Raw genomic sequence first — 22,064 nt, 5'->3', positions numbered from 1 at the left:
AGCTGGGCTTGGGCCATTTTGCTCCTTAGTGGGTTCTTGTTTTTTTAACTGGAGTATAGTTGCTTTATAATGTTGTGTTAGTTTCTGCTGTAGAGCGAAGTGAATCAGTTATATGTATACATGCATCTCCTCCGTTTTGAGCCTCCCTCCCACCGCTCTGGGTCATCCCGGAGCACTGAGCTGGGCTCCCTGTGCTACACAGCAGCTTCCCTCTAGCGATCTGGTGTACACGTGGGAGCGTGTATATGTGCGTCCCGGCCTCCCAGTTCATCCTGATCCCCTTTGCACCCCTCCTGTATCATCATGGCCATTCTCTACATCTGCGCCTCTGTTCCTGCCCTGCAAGTAAGTTCATCTGAGCCATTTTTTTAGATTCCACAGATTTTTAAAGTAGAGCTTTCTCGAGTAAATTTGTTTGAAGATAGATTTGGGGGAAACAAAAAACAGAGAAGATTCTTTGGCCCTAGAAAAATATTCCATTCATAAGAGATGGAATACAGAAGCGAGGAAATCCAGACCTGCTTCTCTGGAAGCGTGTGGGTGGTTTCTCTGGGTGGCAGGGGTGCCTATGGGGCACGGCCCTCTGAAGAGGAATGTGGAGACCAGATAACCCAGGGCTGTAATCTGGTCACAGCTGACTTGCCTGGCAACCCTGGTGCTGCCTCTTCGTCTGCTCACCTGTCATGGAGGCCACAGTGGGTTCATGCAGAAGAAATCCTGTAAGCGCCATGACAGCTCCCCCAACTGTCCAGGGCAAAGGGCAGGTGGAGTGTTTGCCTCTCACCGGGGTAGGCAGGCAGTGAGGCGCCCACAAGACGCCCGCAAGACACTGGGGATCCCCAAGTGGTCAGACAAGACACGGCCCCTGCCCCCCACGCCTCCTTGGGCCAAGAAACAGAAACCAAATGTGCACGTATGTGTGTGTACACACAGACACACACACACACACACACACGGTGGGAGAAGGGCACAGGGCTGGGCCGACACAGCGGGGAAGCCTGGGGGTGGAGGGAGGGTGTCTGGGCTGAACTCCTGGCTTCACCCTTCTTTTAAAGCCGGTTATCTGACTGCTGCCAGACAAGCCCCCCTGAGAGTGGTGATAGCGTCCACCTCTCAGAGCGCTGTGCGCCTCAAGGCAGACAGTAAAGACAATGTGTGTTGAATTTCTAGCCCTAACCTGTTCGTCTCTTTTTGGAGTCAATGAATATTTGTTGAGTGAACAAATGATTGACAAAGTATAGATTGACTATGACTAAATTTGATTCATGGCCGATTGCCCCTCTTCAGGGAATACAGATGGTAACCAATAAAGTTTTTAAACAGGCATATTTTTTGCAGTGTTTTGTAGATTTCAGTTTAATCTAAACTGGATGTAGGTTATAGATTTCAGTGTTTCAATAAAAAAAAATTCTTCCATTATAAAGTAATTTTATAAATTTATGGAACAGTGTTGATGTTTCTCCACTCTTCTCATTTTCATAATTAAATAAAATTTTTTATTTTAAGGTAATACATATTTGCCATAGAAATTAAATACATATATATAAGCAAAAAGCAAGCAGTTTAAATTTAATGCGTATTGATGTATTTATTTGATCATGTTGAGTGAGTTCAGAGAACTTTATGATGAAAAATTTCCTTAAGAGTTGGATGTAATGTGTGTTTAAAAATAAAAGCCTTAAAAATTGATTTTTTTCCCTCAAGAGCCAAATATATGAACCAAGCGTGCTTTGATTCTGATTTATGGTCATCAAAACTAAATTCTAAATTCAATAGATATTTTGCAATTTGTCATTCTGTTAAACGGTGTTATATCCACTTAGAAAATGAAATATGAGCAGGAGGGTTGACGGACCTGCTAGAAATCGCTGCCTAACACGCTGCTTCTAATTAGCCTGCTTTTGGAGCCAGAAGGGGAACCTCAGTGCTCTAAGTGTAAATTTTCTTCTCCTCCTCCCTGTCCCCTGCCTTTTAGTATGTATGCCAAATACAACCTGTGACGTATTATAGTTGGAAAGTTCTAATTACGTGCTGCTATGGTTTTTAATCAGAGCAAACTAGGTATAATTTCTAAATTGTATTTGGTCATTCTTGGTACTATAGAACTGTTAATAAGTCGCTGAACTACCGTATATATTTTTCAAATTAACAGTCGATAATATAGCAGACTATAAATTTTTAAAAATAGTTTTTAGGAGTCTTTTTTTTGAACTGTGCTACTTTAAAATATATTTCAATGCCTCTTGGAAGGTGATTATTAAATGTATTCAACTCAGTTTCCGTATAAAAACTGGTTAAGGTTAGAGATGAGTATTTTTTAGAAAAGTAAAGATCTAGTTTTGAGAAGTGTTTATGTCCTAGAGACCATTTGTGTGTTTTAATCCTTTTATTTATTTTTTTTAATTTCCTTAGAGGATGTTGAATCTTTCTTCCAGATAAATGTGTGTGTGTGTTTTTAAAGAATTGTTTTAGGAAATACCTCTCCATGTAGTTCTGAAAGTGCTTATCTTTATTTTTGAAATGTTTACTGTCAAATGTTAAAAACAAAAACCAACTTTAACTCGAAGGTATTTTGTTTCATGTGCAGAGCTGTTTCAGAACCATTTCACATACGAGATGCTTTTGAATTAGGAATTCACATAATAATGAATTCTGCTTATTTTGCTTCTCTGCGAAGGTTTGTTGTGTGAGCTTAAAATAAGACTGCAGCTGATTCGTGCAGCACATATTAACTGTTTATTTAGTTTTAAGTACATGACTATCTTTCATTTCTGATCAACCTGAGGAATTTGCATGCTACACAGCAGCCATCTTCTTTTATACTTTATTAAATATCTGTCAATTATAAATATCAAGGTTTTACATTAATGTCAAGATAGTACATCAAAAATTCATGGAATATGTGACTTTTTCCAAGGGTATTTAATACTTAATGCATTTGTGTCATTTTTCTTTCTAGAGATATTGACAGGTTTTATTAAGTGTTTGTTAGGGAGATTTCATTTTTATCAAGGGACTATAAAGAGAAGCTGCATGCTAAATCAATTTTTTTAAGCCAGAATATTGTTCATTTTTTTCATATTCAAACTCTTGTAATCCATAGGTTTTTTATTTAAATTTCTTCTTGGTTTATTTTTGTTTTATGTGAGTGATTTTAATAAGGATGAAATATGCTGACTGTAGTGGTTTTTAATTTCCTTAAGCATAGCTACCAGACCCATGCAATATGGTAAATTCTTCAAAATGTCATACTTACATATTTAGCAATATTACTTCTTTTTATTGAAGCCAAACAAACGATTTTAGATATTAATCTTTCCCAAACACAGTGATTATTTTGTACTAGGTACAGTATTATTGTGTCTCATCTGGAACGCCTCCTCCGCTAGAAGAGGGACTGGGGAGGGCTTCCCTGGGCTGCCGGGCTTGACATAAGCAAACAAGAATCCTCTTTTAAAAGTGAGCTCTGTAGGGCTTCAGGTCTCACCATGAGCTTCAGCAACTGTTCATATCTCAACTTCGAATATTTATAATGCATAAGAAAGTGAAAATATCAATCACTTTAAAAGTCTGCAGACAATCTATGGCTGGTTTCTAAACTGTGTTTATGGGGCCACTGTTGTCCAAGCCAGACAGCCCCTCACCATCCAGTGTGTAGGTAGGTACATCCTGGAAAGAGCTATCTCAACTTAAATCAATTAGTCACATTTTCTGCTTTCATTTAGATTTCTATTTTTAAGGTACATGTTAGGACTGTCTTCTACTGGAGATAAGCAAAACTGTTATACGATTTTGCTCTATAAAGTGTGAAATGTTCAGGTATCCTCCCCATAGAGTATAAGTGTAGTAGGTTTCATCCAAGAACATTTTTAGGAACTTGCAAGTAACTTCAGATTAATCTTGTAATTTTTGGAAGATGTATTTTTAAACCTTGAGACTTAATGTGTTAAAAAAAATCTGTCCAGAGTTTAAACAGTGTCTGGAATAGACACATGTCTTATTCCTGTTTATTTTTTCAAGATGTGTGAAAATACTTATATTTAAAGTTAAATGTTTTTCACCCATGCAAATCATTTCAATATTTGAATGTTTTAAGATTCTTGTAAAACTATTATATAATAATCTAAAGGGGCAGGTTAGATTTTTTTATTTTTAACAAGCCAAATTTCTCTTGAGTGAAGCTGAGCTAGTAACCACTCTGGATAAACCCAGTTTGGATTTAGGATAAGTTGCTCTGAAGGCCTCACACCCTGAGAAGTACTGTTAATTCAAGAATCCTGCAGCTCTAATGTATTCCACTATGATGCCAGTAGGTGGCGCTGGTGTCACAGTAGTGAGAGCCCCATTGAAGTGGCAGTTACTTGCCTTTCTCTATAGCCTCAAATTCCACTTCGGTCTGTTAAGTGAATGTGTTTGGCAGAATATAAATATTTTTTTAAACCAGAATTACGTACAGTGGGCACACCTTATTTTTTAAGCACATAAGAACAACTGTTTCTAAGAGACTCTGCAAATATTACCTAACTCTACAGCAAAAATAATCTTCAAAATTAATCTGCAGAAAGCATTTGCACGTTTTCTTTCCTTGAGTTTTCTGTATGACCGTCAGGACAGTGGGCATGAACTTGTATTTTTGGTAAGAAATGTATATAAGTAGTAGGAAGGGAGACATTTTTGAGAGTTAATTTTCCATCTTTTTGGCCCTTAGGGAGGTGGCCCTTGTTTGAAGAGTTTTCGTAGAGTCCAAAGCTATTTAAAGATGTTTGAGTGTCTGGAGCATTCTTCCTCAAGTCATTGTGACATTCAGCGTTCTAATTTTGAAAACTCGTCTTTCTCCAATAAGTCAAACTTTTTGAGGGAGAGGGGTGAAATTTTTAATACTTATGGTTTTAGCGTTGGAATTTACACAGTTTAAATGAACTTACTTAAAATATTTTAAAATAACAAAAGCAGCAATGCTTTCCCACCTCCTCGAGTTTAAGGAGAGATGGGCTGTGCCACATTTCTAGTGTGTCAGTCTATGAGAAACTTCATTTCATTGTAAGTGAAAGGAAATTCTAGCAATAGAATTCTCTTTCTTTAAAATTTGGAAGCTTTTCTATGATACTTATCACAGTTTGGGGTGTAGGGAAGTTCCTGTCTGCTGAATTTGTACTTTTATGAGAAAAAAACACGAGCACCGTTGTGGTCAAGTTCCATATTTAAATGGAAAGCATCTTTAGGAGTCTTGGAGCACAGCCTTACATTTCATCAATTCAAAGAAGAGGTAATGAGAAGCTTCTCCTGTGCTTGAACCAGACACAGGATTGCCTCATCTTCCTAGTTAGAAAATGCAGCAAGAGAATGCCCCTGGGGAATAGGTTATTTTTATGTTAAATTGCATCTTCTTTAATTTCATTTTTATTATTATCACATTGTTATTATCACAACATCACAATATTGTGTGACTGTATTTCCTTATGTTGACTTTTCTTCCAAAGGGTTAAAACTGGGTTGAGGGTTAGAGGGGAGAAGCAGGCACCTGGGAGCTAGCACCCAGTTGGCAGCCTCTTGTAATATATAATTTGCCTAAAATTGCGCGCGGAGCGCCAGCTTTTGTTTTCTAATTGATTTACGGTTTGAGCCACTTTTGCCTCATCCCCCATGTCCTGCGTGCCGGTGCCAGCGAGTACATTACAGTGAGCGATGATAAATTGCCGTGCACTTGTGCTGCTAGTGCGTCGAGTAAAAACTGCATGCTACATGGGGCTTCATGCATTAACAGCGGTGCAGAGACAGTGCAGCCGATTGCACGGGTGCCTCAGAAATCACCATTTGCTCATTTGATCACTTACTGCAATCTGTCTATCAGCCTGTAATGGAAACCGAAGATTAAAATTATGCCGTTACAGCTTTTAATTTCTTAATCGAGACAAAGTTTTTTAAGTGCTCGAAAGGTCTAAGGTGTGTGTGGGGAGAGTATTATGGAGCGAGAACCTGAGATGTTTAAAATTTTCTCCAATGTGTGAAATTTGGGATATTTTTATCAAATCATCTTTTGTCTAGAGGAAAAAAAAAAGTAGGGAAGTTTAAATGTGCCAATCTCAATTTTATCTTCATTATATTTGTTTGTAACATTTAATTCATAATTTACAGAACTGTCCTTTTTCTTGATTTTCTGTATTTGAGCTGCATCTGCCATGTGTGTGATTCATTTGCACATAACAAATTGATTTCCTTCTAAATGATTTGAAGTCAGAGATTAATGAGAGAAGTTTCAGTTTATTCAAGTACCTTTATTTGCTCCTTTTACTGAGGTAAGAAGAGCTTTGGACTCTTCCTAAGGGCTGTCCAGCACAGTATGGGACAGGATGTGGAGGCAGGTGGGACCTGACTTGGGCTCTGGGTTTCTATGTTGATCAGATACTCACCGTGTGGGTGTGCCTACCTTTTGTAAACTCAGTCCACCTTAAATTTTATTTGTGTGCCTTGTCTGTGGGCCCTGGTATCAGAATACAAGCAGCAGATTTATGGCGGCTGCTGGGCACAACAAATTAAGTTGACAGTGATGTATGAGCGCATAATAGCACGATGAGCCCTCAGTAGCGCGGCTGGACGCCTCCTGCTTCATTTGGCTCTTGTTAGGATCTGTTAGGCAGCTAAATAATGAAATTCTGCTGACTGATTTCTGTCTTCCCTTTTTCTCTTTTCACTTCTGCTTGCTAAAACTTCCTCATTCCCAGACCCATCCTCATGCCCACAAACTGCCCTTGAAGGACTCCTTCACTTACGAGGACTACAGGTTGGTGTGTGGGAGGGTGATGGGAGGGGGTGGTGGTGTATGTGGATGAGGCATGTGCTGGAGGGTGGTTCCTGAGTGAATTTGGGGTCTCAGAAGTGCAAAGAGCTTTGATAAGAAGTGGTTTGCATGACCATTTAAAGCCTTTTAAAAAAAGAAGTCTTTCCCAAGTTACCCCGGATAGCTGGGCTAAGTAGCCGAATTTTCATAGCCATGTGGAAATTTCCACTAACCTGTATTGGTGGGTATTAGTTGTTGTAGCCAAGCGCTGCCTGAGATTAACATTAGTGTGGGGAGGTCCTGGGGATCTTTTTTCTTTCTAAGTAGACTATTTTAGTGCTTTGAAGTAGGGGCTTTTTTTTTTTTTTTTTTAAACAAAAAGATTCAGTGTAGTGCACAGCATAGTAAAAAATAGCATTCCACATTTTGAAGCATTCTTAGAGGATTTCTGATCAGAAAGGAGTTATATTGCTTGCTCTTCACTGAGGCTCCAAGTAGGAACAGAGTCAGCGTTTGTGTGAAAGAGGCCTGGGGTCCCCCTGGCCGCCCAGCTCGGGACCTGCAGGGGACTGGCCAGCCCTGGTCTCAGCCAGCCCTCCTTCCAGGCCACTTTCTCCCCCAGAAACACCCCCCACCCTTAACCGCTGACTCCTTGATTGCCCTTGGCTTCCTTTCCTTCCATACCCGTACTCCACCCCCCAACTCTAAATTGTAAATGACGACGAAGGTGGCCACTTGTTACCTTTGCAACTTAGGAAAGGATTTTGAGAAGTCAGGTACCTGTGACTGCCCTGGGCTGTCTGATGTGCCAGCCCTAATCAGCCTCTTTTCTTTGGATTATTGCAGGTGGGCGGTCTCTTCCGTTATGACTCGACAAAACCAGATTCCCACGGAGGACGGCTCCCGGGTGACCCTCGCGCTTATCCCCCTGTGGGACATGTGCAACCACACCAGCGGCCTGGTGAGCACCCACTGCCCGGGTCGTGTGTGGTTGGAACAGGGCAGGCTGCCTCAGATCACTCACCCCACCGCCCCTCCTGGGTCGTATAGTTGTATAGTCGGGATGGGGCGGGCTGCCTCAGGTCACTCTCCTCCACCTGCCCTGCCCCCCTTGAGTAGAGGCTAGGGGTTTTCTCCCTGTGTTTATTACTTAATCCTGAAAACGGGAGTCTTATGTCAGTTTCAGAAGCCACAATGAACAGCATTTATGTGCTAAGCCTAGACATACATTTTCTTATCCAAGGACCACAGGCTAAACCAAAGTTTCTTTTTCCTGATTCTTTTCAAAATACTGATTTATTGAAAAGAAAAAAAGAAACCTATCTTCTTCCTGCTGTTTGCTTCTGTGTTGCTGGTTTTCTGTCCTTGCTGACTGATTTCCAGTTCTTTAAGCTTCTCTGATTCTCTTCTGTCCCCTGGCCCACTCCTTCAGCTGATGGGTGGACATGTCCTTGGCCCCCTCGATTAACCTGGTGTTAATTGTCCTGGTGCCCCTGGCGATGGGGTGGGGGAGGTGCACTTGGCCTCAGAGGACACTAAGGAGACAGGGAGATGCCGCGATGATGGTTAGTCAGGACGCACAGAGGAGCCTGCCTCTGGCTCAGCGTGCTTTCAGCCGTGAGCCACAGAAGAGAGTGCTGCTCTGTGCAGAGATGGCGTCCGAGAGAGGTTTCCTGAAATCAGTGTCAGAAAAATAGTCAACTTCAGGATGTTTTGAACTTGTATGTTATAATCATATACTGGTTTGATTAGTTTTTTGTTCATCTTTTCTGTCAGCTTTCTTTGTTATTATTAGCAGTATTATAAATAGATTAGAAAAATGCTGCAAATGAGTATTTTACATGTAATTCCACAAAATGGCCAGAACACATGTAACGTTTGCCAAACACTTAAGATAGAACACCCTAGTGCTAATCTGGGAAGGTCTAGCAACCAGTACACTCTTAAACTGTAGAGAAGAAATAACGAGACTTTTTAAATTGTACTTTCGCCTTAATTTAGATGTGCTTAATTAGCCGTTTTGAGGTGTTCTTAGCATATTTTATCATTTATTTTCACTAATAATAAAATTTTAGGTTTTGCTCTTTCGGAGTTGTTTGAACTGATTATCATATTGAAGTTTTAAGAATTTTCAAATAGCTTTTAATCTTTGGCTGTAGCATTTTTTTTTCTTCTTTTGGATTAAGGCGTTGGTTCCTAGACTTGATAGATTGTTGGGGTTTATTCTTTTCTTTCTAAAATGTAAGAAGCACACATTTATTGTAAACAAAACCTGTGAAACAGAGCAGAAGCCTCTGCAAGGTGAGACTCAGGGTCCCCGCCAGTCCCAGGCCCTGTGGTCTGCTCCACTCAGTGGCTCCTGGGCAGCTGGCCGCTGGTTTCCTAAGAATCTCTCCATGCCTTCGCCTCTTCACACGCTCACACACAGACTGGTTTTATGTTGCTTTCATGTACACTACTCACATTTTCCCCCTAAAAGTTAAAAAAAAAGTTTATCTCGTAATAAAATTACTGAATTGATGATGACTGCTCATGGTGTCTTTTTCTACACTATTCGCCAAATCTTTAAGCCACCGCAGCCCGGGCAGGAACACTGCTGACCTTGAGAAGGCTCATGTGAGATGTTAGTACTTTTCCTTCCAGGGGTTACTTTCTTCACATACTTAATTCTTTCTGCTGCACCTTTGTTGAACTGTTTGCCATCGTAATTGTAAGACTTCATGGGAAATTCTGTCTGGGAGGATTTCAGAATCTATTTTAACACTGTGAAGTTGCATGTCATACATCTGAACAGTTAATCTCTTTTTTAAAGTGAGGTATTTTAAGTTAAGGCTTAGCTTTTCAGACAGTAGATTTCTTCTCTGTGTGTGTCTGTCCTGACAGCCGTTGTCTGTCTGATCTGATTGCCACTGAGGGAGGAGACAGAAATCAGTAACCGGGCAACGCCGTGCGCTTCTGACAGTGTGCCTGCACCTGGGTACGGGGGAGGGAATGGGAGAGTCAGGTTCGGTGACAGTGATTCCAAGCCAGCGGCAGCGAGGAAGGTTGTGAGGAAGGAAGGGGCTGGCTGGGTGGCTGCCCCGGGCTGGCCGGAGCCTGGCGCAGGGACGCACTCCCATCCACCGGGAGAAGCACACAGACAAGGCTCCAGGCGTCGCGTCGTGTTGAGCTGTATCTGAATTCTGCGTGCCTGGGTCAGAACTGGGGGGCGCCGGGCTGCCCGCCCTTCCCTGAGGTCGGTCCGTCTATACAGAGAAGGCCGCTTCCCAGCCGTCCGGGGCCCCTGTACTGGTGCCCACAGGTGGAGCATGTTGGACGATCAGCCCTTGGGTTTGAGTCGTGGACAGTCAGGATGAGAGGGCTTTGGGAGGTTCAGGCAGAACCGAGGGAGGTTCTTCCCCAAGGCCTTTCGCTTGAGTGTTGAAAAGTCTGAAACATTTAGGTGCGCATCAGGCTTCAGTCTCAAGGTGGAAGCCCAGGTGTTTGCAGTGGCAGAAAAGTGCCTGCTTGGCCTGTGACCCTGGAACCCCCACACGCCCACTGCAGGGCCTCTGCACTGACTGTCCCCCAACACGCCCACCGCGGGGCCTCTGCACTGGCTGTCCCCCCACACGCCCACCGCGGGGCCTCTGCACTGGCTGTCCCCCCACACGCCCACCGCGGGGCCTCTGCACTGGCTGTCCCCCCACACGCCCACCGCGGGGCCTCTGCACTGGCTGTCCCCCCACACGCCCACCGCGGGGCCTCTGCACTGGCTGTCCCCCCACACGCCCACCGCGGGGCCTCTGCACTGACTGTCCCCCCACACGCCCACCGCGGGGCCTCTGCACTGACTGTCCCCCCACACGCCCACCGCGGGGCCTCTGCACTGACTGTCCCCCCACACGCCCACCGCGGGGCCTCTGCACTGGCTGTCCCCCCACACGCCCACCGCGGGGCCTCTGCACTGACTGTCCCCCCACACGCCCACCGCGGGGCCTCTGCACTGACTGTCCCCCCACACGCCCACCGCGGGGCCTCTGCACTGACTGTCCCCCCACACGCCCACCGCGGGGCCTCTGCACTGGCTGCCCTGCTGCCTACTCAGGCCATGACTCCCTTTATCCAGGGTTAAGCTGGTCTGTGAGTGGAATGAGCTGGGACAGCTGGCTTCATGACGTGCCCATTGCTTTCCTGTTTCTCACTGGTCTTTGCAGATCACAAGTGTTCAGATTTCTCGGTGTGTGTCTACTCAGCTATTGGTTTTGGGGATGCTGGGTTTAGAGAGTAGTGTTGTCTGGCCTGCCTTTCCCTAGACTCAGAAGTAACCTTTTGAGCTGTTGACACCTTTATTAGGAAATAGCATGTGAAGCTGTCTTGAATTCTGATTCCCTGGGATAGAATGGGGAGATCAGACTTATTAATGAGCATTTAGAGACACTCTAGGGCTTCCCTGGTGGCTTGGAGGGTAAAGAGTCCACCTGCCAGTGCAGCAGATGCAGGTACGATCCCTGGGTTAGGAAGGTCCCCTGCAGAAGGAAATGGCACCCCACTCCAGTATTATTGCCTGGGAAATCCCATGGACAGAGGAACCTGGCGGGCTACAGTCCATGGGGCCACAGAGCATCGGACACAACTGAAGTGACTGAGTTTACACGCATAGACCCTTTAAGATATGGGGGGCTGCCCTGAGGGGCCGTATTTTTCCCCCGCTGGAGGTTGCTTTGTCAGGCAGATGTTGTGAAGGGCAGGGACAGTGTCGGGTGTTAGGCACCGTGAGCCAAGCTGCAGGCCCAGAGGTGAGAAGGGTTTGGCTGCAGGTCTGGCTGGCAGGGGCAGGTACACAGATAAATGCCCTGCTGTGGGGTGGGAGGGGTTTTGGGGGGCATGGAGGGAAGGTGGGATGAGGGGAGGCCTCCAGAGAGGCCAGGGCTCAGGCTGAACAGGGGCTGAAGGTAGCTGCAAGCACGAGGGAGCGGGGACAGTGGCCAGAGTGGCAGGTCCAGAGGCCGTAAGGAGGCACAAGGCTCCTTGAAAACTGGCCTTGCTCCAAAATTTGGATCTTTTTTTATGAAGGCAAAGAAGAGAACCACTGAAAGGCTGTAAACAAGACGCCAACAATGTATATATCCCCAGGGATGCAGGAGGGATGGTGCAGGAATTTGAGACCAGTTGGGAGGGTTTTGCACATGATAAGCCAGGCACGAACAAGCAGGGGGACGACTGGACAGATGGAATCCGAAGGGCGACCTGGAAGGTGCCATGCTGACCAGCTGAGGCCCAGGGAATCAAGTGGGGGTGTAAGTGCCTGGCCCACAGTGTTGCCTCCCCCACCCCTGCCCCCGGGACAGGAACGATGAGAGATGCAGGATTTCTGTGTAGTCAGTGATTGGGGGGTTCAGAAACTCACAGTATAGCTTTCCGCATAAAGAAGGTGGATAGGATGCACCTAACTTGTTCTGTTTTTCTTTTGCTTGTCTGAAAGTTTGAATTTCTCTAGTTTTAGAGTAAAACATGTATATAATTTGGAAACAGGATTTTTCTTTCCCCTGATTCTTGATCCAGCAGAAGACTCGCGTTGGGTTCTTAGTGGCCAGATAGGAGGAAAAGAGGCCATTTGCAAGTCCGTTCCAGGCTTCCCTGGAGGCTCAGACGGTAAAGCCTGTGCCTGCAATGCTGGAGACCCGGATTTGATCCCTGGGTTGGGAAGATGCCCTGGAAAAGGAAATGGCAACCCACTCCATATCCTTGCCTGGAAAATCCCATGGACGGAGGAGTGTGGTGGGCTACAGTCTGTGGGGTTGCAAAGAGTTGAACATGACTGAGTGACTTCACTTTCACAATTCTAGGATCCTGCTACATCCTTGGGGAGCGTTTGTCCTGTGTTTTGGGGTTGGGGGTGGATGGGCTCAAAGGCGGTAACTATGTAATGAATAATTGTATTTGGTTGAGACCAGCAAGAGATAATGTGTACATTTTCCGAAGGGTATGTCCCGCAGTGCAGGTTTGGGGTCTTCCAAGAGGATGTCTGGTGTGAACAGAGTTAATGAAAATAACTCTGCTCAGTTTGATGAAGCAGGGCTGAATGCACCCTTTTAAGTAGCTTTGGGTGTTTCTTATCCTCTAATGGCCGAAAAAAAGAAAAGGCCCTTCTGAGCCAGAGCACTCACGCTATCCTATCCCCCTCCCTCCCATGTTCAGATCACCACCGGCTACAACCTGGAGGATGACCGCTGCGAGTGTGTGGCCCTGCAGGACTTCCGGGCCGGAGAGCAGGTGGGTTCCACCCGAGACCCTCAGCTCACACTGTGTGAGATTTGTGTTTAAGGCTTGTTTAAGGAGTATGTTCTAGGTAGGACCCAAAGCCAGGATAAACACATCATGCTCTGCATGGGACCTTTGGGCCCGCCAGGGGGAAAGACGTGCACAACTGCCTGACTGTGTGTAACACTGTCCACTGAAAAGCAACTGTGTGTTACAACAGTAGGACAGATTTTTTCCATTATATAAACTGCGTTGTTTTCATATCTTTCTCTGTGGATTAGAACCTTCTTTATACGGAGGCTGTGTATTTAAGTGGCAAAACCATAAGGGAATCGGGACCCACAAGAGCTGTCTTCTTATACTTTCTCTTGAATCTGTTTTCAGTAATAATTGGGGTGAGGGTGGGCGGGGCTCAGCCTCTCAGTCCGCTTGCAGATATGCAGGTAAGAACACCTGTACTCTGTCAGCCATGAGCAGGAACTGACACAGGCCACTGACATTCTCGCGGAGACAGAGTGAAAAGTGTCAGTCTAACCAAGTGTCGGAGGAAAGTTCATCACCCCTCTGCTGCGTGCAGAATTGCCGCAGCCTCTAAAAACGGGTTTCCGCCAGACACTCTGGTGGTCAGAGGAGGGGAGAACATGGTGAACTGTAACGTGCAGTTGTAAAGGGACAGTATCGCTGTGCCTGGGCAGGGCGGGGTTATGAGAGAGGCCGGGACAGGGTCTGGCTCCTCTGTGTGCTGGGAGGCCGGGGGCGGGGGGCGCGCTCCTCACCCGGCAGGCCCGACCCGGCTGCACCGGGCCTTCAGAATAGGGTGTGGTTCCTTCAGGGCTGTCCATCCTCTTAGTGTAAAGTCCCGGTAAATGTATGAGAACTGACCCTTTGCCCTGCTTTGTACTGAGAATGGATGTTAAGTTTCTTTTATATCCCTTTATTTTTTCTTTACTGCATCTCAGATTTACATTTTTTATGGCACTCGGTCAAATGCAGAGTTTGTGATCCACAGTGGTTTTTTCTTTGACAATAATTCACACGACAGAGTGAAAATAAAGCTTGGAGTGAGTAAAAGTGACCGGCTCTACGCCATGAAGGCCGAGGTCCTGGCTCGCGCTGGCATCCCAACGTACGTAGACACAGCCTGTCAGCTCTCTCCTGTGGTCCTTGAAATACTTCCAGTTGCAGAGTGTTTAATTGGCGAGTTAATGCAACTCCTCCGCTGTAGTTTATCTTAATCCCTTTATCCCTATTATACTGCGAATTTAAACCGTTAGATGTATGGTGATTTACCAGCGTTTTCAGATCAACATAGTTGTGTCGTTGAAAGCATCCACAGTCAGTTCCAGGGTATGTGGCCTGAAATCCTCCTTCAGTTAAATCAGTGCCTCCATGTCATTAATGCCTTTCACCTTGAAAAGGTTAATGACCTGGATCAATTTGTTTCATTTAATTCTTTGCCACCATTAGTTTCTGTAATGAAGTCACAATCCTCAGTGATTTCAAGAATTTCTGGTTAAATTTTTTAAGATTTTCTTGCATTTGAGGTATAAAATGATAAAGACAAGAATTATGATTTATTGGTTCTCCAGGGAAGGGAGGAACCATTCTTAATGAAAATGGATTATCTAGACCTTTTTTTTATTGAACTTGTCAATATTTGATTAATGACTAAAATGTGACCTCAGCGTAAATTATTGTTAGCCTCTTGTTAGGAACCGTGGGTGTGCTCGGTTCTGTAGTGTGTCGTGTGCCCCTGAAGTGAAGGCTCTTAGACCGGCGACCGCTGGCAGTGACGGTCCCCGCTGTCCTCCCGGGCCGGCCCAGCCCTGCTGCATCTTGCCAGGACTGAACGCTGTGTATTTAGAGTTCAGGGGAGAAGCAGGGGGGCCTCTGGCTGGCCTGGCGCTCCCTGAGGGTCACCACCCCGAGGGCAGGCTTAGAGATCTCCCTGCGGCGCGGGTGGGCAGGAGTGGGCTCCCGGGACTGATGCAGCCTCTTCTCTTGTCAGCTCCAGCGTCTTTGCCCTGCATTTCACCGAGCCGCCCATCTCCGCCCAGCTGCTGGCTTTTCTCCGAGTTTTCTGCATGACCGAAGGTAAATCATCTCAGGGAAAAAAAAATGTTTTCCTTTTTTTCTTCTTTTTTTTAATTCATGAAGTGTGAGGCAGAGGGATTCAGATTAAAGATAAAACTGCTTAAAATTAAAGCAGTTTGGGGGAGGAGGTAAGACGGTAATATTGGAAAAAGAAGAAAATGATGTTTCATCCTGGAAGTTCTTTTATTAAATCCTCGATGTGCTGTCAATATTCGTTTGTAATAAACAAATAATTCTCTACTGCATTAGGAAAAAAACGTATAACATCTTGGACTATCTAACCGTATCAGATTCTACATTTGTAGACGGAAGTTTTTGATGTGTTTATTTACCTGGGACGACAGAGCCTCAGTGTACTCAAGGGGTCTGATGTCTCTCATTCATCTGGATGAGTGAGGGGGCAGTTGTCACTGAAATTGTGGGCCTGTGTGGGCCAGAGGCCTTCATCTGTTAACCAGCTCTGTGGTTTGGATCCAAAATTGCCAGCAGGCCTTTTAATGCCAGGCATCCAGTTGGAGTACATAACACTGCAAACAGAACCTGTTTAAATTGCAAAATATTCTTGTCAACAGCCTCTTACTTCAGGCACAAAAAGAGTTTCATATATATATATAGTATTGAGCATCGATTGTATGTTTCTGTAAGTAAGCCATTTGGGGTTTCTAGTACTGAGATGTGACCTGTTGTAGTCATGTTTCATTCTTCATCGGAAAATACACTCCTCCAAATCCCCTGGTCCTGAGGTTCCATTGTTAATTGTGTGTGAGTTTGCTCTTGTTGTAAAGCACCTTGGATCCTGTGCACAACAGATTGGGTGGGAAAGAGTGAGCAAGCGAGCTAGTGCCCCCTGATTGAACAGACAAATGTGAGGCTGTCTGAGCGTTGGAGCGAGGGCAGCTGGGCCGGAGCAGAAATGCCAGCCCCTGGAGGGAGCCTGCTGGGCTCTGCCGCCCAGCTTCCTGTCTTCATGTCCGCAGCCAGAGAAGTGCTGCCTGGATCTGGCTGGTCATCAGGATGGAGGTGGGAGAATCTGAGTCCCGAAGCACAGAGAGGCCACTTGGACCCCAACTGCAGAGCCCAGAGACACATCCCTCGTTCACAGCCACACTGCTCTGGACTCCCTGTCACTTGAGTGAGAGCTTATGCTTCTGTGTGTGGTGGTGAGCCATCACTCCAGTTTAGTGGACACGAGTTTACGGTTAACTGTGGGCTTTTCTTGCATATAAGGTAGGGTTACAGAGTTGAGTGTCACATGTCACAGTTCATGGCCTGAAGAAGCTTATAACTAAGAGCAGTGATGACGATGACGACCCCTGGAATCTGGGAGCCCCACTCTGTGTGGGGCTCTTGTAATAATTCTCTACTGCATTGGGAGAAAACTTACAGATAATCCTGGATTATCTAACCGTGTCAGAGTCTGCATTTGTAGAGGACTGTGGCACAGGCTGTTCATTCTCAGCCGCCTTGTGGGAGGGAGGCAGGGCTTCCCACTTGACTGACATAGAAACTCCTGTGCCATGAGAAGAGGAACGTGCCACTCAGCTCACAGGCAGTGACCCTGACTTGGGACCAGCTCAGCCAACTCAGTCTGTGCCGCGGGCCCCCTTGTGGCTCCTGCTGGTTTGCAGGAATTGCAGTCCATGGAAGAGATCCTAGCACTGCAGGGTCTTTGACACGGAGCCAGGCTGGGGGCCACCAAACCATGCTCTCATGGTGGCTGGGGTGGGGGGAAAAGGGGGCTGGTGAGGAGCCCTGTGAGTGCAAGGAATCCAGGAAGGGTCTGTGAGTCAGGGAAGAGGGGAAAGAAGCCTGCTCCCGGAGGCTGTGTTCATTTCCCAAGTGTCGCAGGCAGGTGGATGGCCTTTCCTAGGTTTCATCTCTCCAGGTGTATGAAGTCAGGCTGATTTCACTGAAAAGCAGCAGAGAGAAAGTTCTGCTTCAGCTCCTTGGCTTCCCAACATTCATTAAAGGGTGAAACTCGGGTAGCTTGAGGAAGAAAAAAAGATAGGAACCTTAGTATTGGGGACTTCCAAAAAGATACTTCTTCCACCCAAGAAGTTTATCTTCTTTATACAAAGAATAAAACTATAGGCTCAAAATGTTAAAATCCTCAATTTTTTCATGATTTTTTGCTAACAAATGCAACTTAATAAATTTCTGTTTTTGAATATTAGATTAACTTCTATTTTATCAAAAAAAAAGAAACCCTGCTTTTGAATCATTTTAGGTTCGTTGATTCTCTTTAGTTTCTCTGTAGTCATAGAGAGACAGTTTGTCATGTCAAGACAATTGATGCGTTCTTTGAATCATTCTCACTAATACTAATAAAAGTTTGGTTTGCTGGCAGCAGAAGTTCTTCCATTTGAATTGTAAATAGTGACAGCTGTGGGGCATTTTGCTCTGAAAGAGACACTGTCTCATAATTACATAAGAAGCACGGGTATGCTTCTTGAGCGTGAATAGGATCGGCACGTTTTGGTCTTTTGAAGATAATGTGCCAGGAGATAAAGTGCTCAGAGCAGTTGCTGAATTCTTTCCTCTTCTTACATGTATTTGAAGGTAATTGAGATGTGCACTTGTGTTTATTTGTAATTCCTATTTAAATGCCTGACAAGTGAGGGGTATAGGCACATTTTTTTCATTAACTAAGATTTTTCTAGTCCATTTTCTTGTTTCACTTTGTGGTTTACTTGTTACAAGATGAGACAGATAGCTTTGTCAGGTCAGCTACTGGAAGTGGTAAATTCAGATTTCAATCTAGAAGGGTCACTGGCCTCTTGTGCTGTTGTCTTCCCTGATTGCATTGCTCACCTGGATGTCTCTTCTACCCAACTGGTGTGACTGGGCTCACGGTTTGCAGGAAGGGTGTTCTCAGAGTAAGGGGTGTGTCTCTGCAGATGGTCTTTAAGAAGCATCTTCTGAAACCATCTAAAGGCTCTCAGGACCCCTCTTAAAAACAATGAGACGCAGAGTGCTGGCCAAGCAAGGCTTGATCTAGATGCCGATCAGGAAGACCTCCCGCTTTTTCCTTCCCTGAGACAGGTCAGGCTCTGACCCTGCTCTGACTGACCGGCGAGAAGGGAGCACTTCACCGCGGACGGGGATCCTGCGGGGAGGCTGTTTTGTGAGGTGGCCGCTGGTTAGTATGATAGTAGTGCTGTTTCCCCTAACAGACGGCTGTTTGTGTTTCCTGTAGAGGAGCTGAAAGAACACTTGCTGGGAGACAGTGCCATTGACAGAATCTTCACCTTGGGGAACTCTGAGTACCCTGTCAGCTGGGACAACGAGGTCAGGCTGTGGGCGTTTCTTGAAGACCGAGCCTCGCTTCTTCTAAAAACATACAAGACAACCATCGAGGTGATTCGGTTGATCAAGCAAGGATTTGTGCTTTGTCATGTTTTAAAAGATGTTTCATGAGAGATCCTTTTTTATTTATTTAAAAATTAATTAATTTATTTTAATTACCTTACAATATTGTAGTGGTTTTTGCCACACATTGACATGAATCAGCCATGGGTGTACATGTGTCCCCCATCCTGAATATCCCTCCTCCTCCCTCCCCATCCCATCCCTCAGGGTCATCCCAGTGCACCAGCCCTGAGCACCCTGTCTCATGCATTGAACCTGGACTGGCAGTCTGTTTCACGTATGATAATATACACGCTATTCTCTCAAATCATCCCACCCTCACCTTCTCCCAGAGTCTAAAAGTCTGTTCTTTACATCTGTGTCTCTTTTGCTGTCTTGTATATAGAGTCATTGTTACCATCTTTCTAAATTCCATATATATGTGTTAATATGGAGGAGGCAGTGGCACCCGACTCCAGTACTCTTGCCTGGGAAATCCCATGGATGGAGGAGCCTGGTAGGCTGTAGTCCATGGGGTCGCTAAGAGTCAGACATGACTGAGTGACTTCCCTTTCACTTTTCACTTTCGTTAATTGGAGAAGGAAATGGCAACCCACTCCAGTGTTCTTGCCTGGAGAATCCCAGGGACAGGGGAGCCTGGTGGGCTGCCATCTGTGGGGTTGCACAGAGTCGAACACAACTGAAGTGACTTAGCAGTAGCAGCAGCGTTAATATACTGTATTGGTGTTTTTCTTTCTGACTTACTTCACTCATATAATAGGCTCCAGTTTCATTCACCTCATTAGAGCTGATTCAAATGCTTTCTTCTTAATGGCTGAGTAATACTCCATTGTGTATAAGTACCACAGCTTTCTTATCCGTTCGTCTGCCAGTGGGCATCTAGGTTGCTTTCATGTCCTGGCTATTGTCAACAGTGCTGCGATGGACACTGGGGTACACGTGTCTTTTTCAGTTCTGGTTTCCTCGGTGTGTATGCCCAGCAGTGGGATTGCTGGATTGTATGGCAGTTCTATTTCCAGTTTTTTAAGGAATCTCCACACTGTTCTCCATAGTAGCTGTACTAGCTTGCATTCTCACCAACAGTGTAAGAGGGTTCCCTTTTCTCTGCATCCTCTCCAGCATTCATTGTAGACTTTTTGATAGCGGCCATTCTGACCAGCGTGAGATGGTACCTCACTGTGGTTTTGATTTGCATTTCTCTGATAATGAGTGATGTTGAGCATCTTTTCTCATGAGAGATTCTTAAATGTAAATTACTGTAATTCTTTAGCAAAATCATTGAGTATTTGACATTTTTCATTCAACTTATTTGGAGAAGGAAATGGCAACCCACTCCAGGATTCTTGCCTGGGAAATCCCATGGGCAGAGGAGCCTGGTGGGCTACAGCCCGCGGGGTTGCAGAAGAGCTGGACACGACAGCGACTAAACAGCAACAACCAAATTTAACTAATATTTTTCTATTTAACACATTTACCCTTACCAAGAGAGTCAAGAGGCATTATTGATGAGAAGATAAATCTTTAAATTAGTTAATGCTTTTTTATAATTTGTATTTCATATGATACAAGTAAATGTAAGTTTTTATTTGTGTTTTCAAAGTTTCCTCCTGGGTCCCTTGACTTCAAATACCCATCATTCATCCAGCGTCCAGGCACTGTGTGATTTAGGCTCCTCTTTTTGGTTTGACCATCATTTATTTAGATATAATTTACATAGAGTAAAACTCATACTTCTAAAGTGTACGCTTGGTTGTAAGTATACAGTCATGCAGCCACCCCCACAATCAAGTTCTGGAACCTTCTCCCCTCCCCACCCCCAATTTCCCTTGTGCCCTCGTCCCCGGCAATCACGGATCTGCCTTCTGTTGCTATAGTTTACCAGTTTAGCGGCTTGAGATGGTTGAGTTTGCTGTTTCTTTTCCAGGAAGATAAGTCCTTCTTGAAAAACCACGACCTTTCCGCCCGTGCCACCATGGCCATCAAGCTGCGCTTAGGTGAGAAGGAGATCCTGGAGAGAGCGGTCAAGAGCGCGGCCGCGAACCGGGAGTTCTACCGGCGGCAGATGGAGGAGCGGGCGCCGCTGCCCAAGTACGAGGAGGGCGGCGCGGGGCTGCTGGAGGGCGTGGCGGACTCGAGGCTGCCGCTGGTGCTGAGGAGCCTGGAGGGGGAGGCGGGCGCGCAGGAGGCCTTGACCCTCAGCGAGGCCGTCCGCAGGGCCCAGGCCGCCGAGCACGGGCTCGTCAATGGCGAAAGCGCTATCCCCAACGGGACCAGGTCAGAGAAGGAAACTTTAGCTCAAGAGGAAAGTAAAAGAGCGACTGGAGACGCCAAAGAACCTTCTTCCGACAGCGCCGAGGACGTTGCACAGTAGCCCCGGCTTCGGCCGAGGTTTATGAACGGGCCCGTTTACATCGCTGTTTCCCTGTTCACGGTTTTCTTTCTGCTGAGAGAAAAATATGTTTTTGCTGCTTTATATAAAAATGATTTTTTTAAGTTATTTAAAAAATCTAGCTTCCCTTTCTGATTATGATTGCCATCTTGCTTCTAGGCCAAACCAACCAGTTGACCAAGCAGCACACAGAGGGGAGAGGCGCCTCGGAAGGTTCTGCAGGCCCTCTGCGGGCAGACACCTTTTCTGCCTGGGAAAGAATGCAGCTCCCCGTCCGCGGTGCTGCTGTGGGCCTCGCCTCTCCACAGCCAGGGGGCAGGCCCGCCCCGCCTCCTGCCTGATGAGGGCGCTCCGGGGATGCCCAGCGGAAAACCGGCTCGAGGTTAGGAAACCTGGGAGTCTGGGCAAAAAAGATGAAATCCTTTTTTTTTTTCTTCCTAAAAAAAAAAGAAATGCCCCAGTACCAAAAGAAAAGGAAAGGTGGCAACCTTATTTTTAATAGTTTAAAATGTTGATGATAATCCTAATGATATAAACACGCGGACACACACACACACACACACACCCCTAGTGATTTCTAAAGATTTGTTTACTTTGTGTTTTGTTTTACTGTGTTAAGAACGTGTCCTTTCTCCTGGAATCAAAGTAGGATATGCGTATCCTGCTCCTAAACTTCCGCGTTGGCTCTGATTGTGAAGCGGTCCGCTCGCCCTCCACCCCGGTGAGGAGAGCACCACGGCTGAGTTCAGGCGAGGCCGCTCCCGGCTTCTCTGGTTGTCACAACAAGCTAGAGATTTTCAAAGCTACACTTTTGAGTAAAAAGCCTTATTAAAAGGAAAACGTGATTAATATTTTTGTCTATTCCTTTTCTTTGGAGTGACAGGCCTCTTGAGTCGAAAGTGAAAGTGTCAGTTGCTCAGTCGTGTCCTGCTCTTTGTGACCCCAGGGACTGTAGCCTGCCAGGCTCCTCTGCCCGTGGGATTTCCCAGGCAAGAATACTGGAGTGGGTAGCCATTCCCTTCTCCAGGGGATCTTCTGGTCCCAGGGATCCAACCCAGGTCTCCTGCATTGCAGGCGGATTCTTTATCTTCTGAGCCACCAGGGGAGCTTTTATGTAAACCCTGCTGCTCTCCATGGGGCAGGTTGTGAACCTGACCTCTGCTGGGTGTGTTTGCTTCCCTTGGAGACTCA

General features: G+C 45.8%; 1 protein-coding gene across 7 annotated transcripts in view; it reads left to right on the top strand.

Annotated features, from left to right (window-relative positions):
* SETD3 (SET domain containing 3) overlaps positions 1-21,724 on the top strand; it is a 77,794-nt gene extending 56,070 nt beyond the window's left edge. For 6 of the 7 annotated variants that reach the window (XM_018066256.1, XM_018066258.1, XM_018066255.1 and 3 more), the window contains 7 exons: positions 6,723-6,781; positions 7,625-7,739; positions 12,959-13,033; positions 13,981-14,147; positions 15,030-15,115; positions 18,312-18,472; positions 20,409-21,724. In XM_018066256.1, coding sequence (XP_017921745.1) covers positions 6,723-6,781; positions 7,625-7,739; positions 12,959-13,033; positions 13,981-14,147; positions 15,030-15,115; positions 18,312-18,472; positions 20,409-20,855 — 1,110 coding nt within the window. In that variant the 3' untranslated portion in view covers positions 20,856-21,724. The remainder of the gene's footprint in view (positions 1-6,722; positions 6,782-7,624; positions 7,740-12,958; positions 13,034-13,980; positions 14,148-15,029; positions 15,116-18,311; positions 18,473-20,408) is intronic. The other variant, XM_018066259.1, reaches the window with a different exon arrangement.

This window comes from Capra hircus, chromosome 21 (genome assembly GCF_001704415.2).
Source record: "Capra hircus breed San Clemente chromosome 21, ASM170441v1, whole genome shotgun sequence".
Classification (NCBI taxonomy): domain Eukaryota; kingdom Metazoa; phylum Chordata; class Mammalia; order Artiodactyla; family Bovidae; genus Capra; species Capra hircus.
Note: the sequence above shows the minus strand (reverse complement) of the source record. Positions and strands in the feature narration are given on the sequence as shown.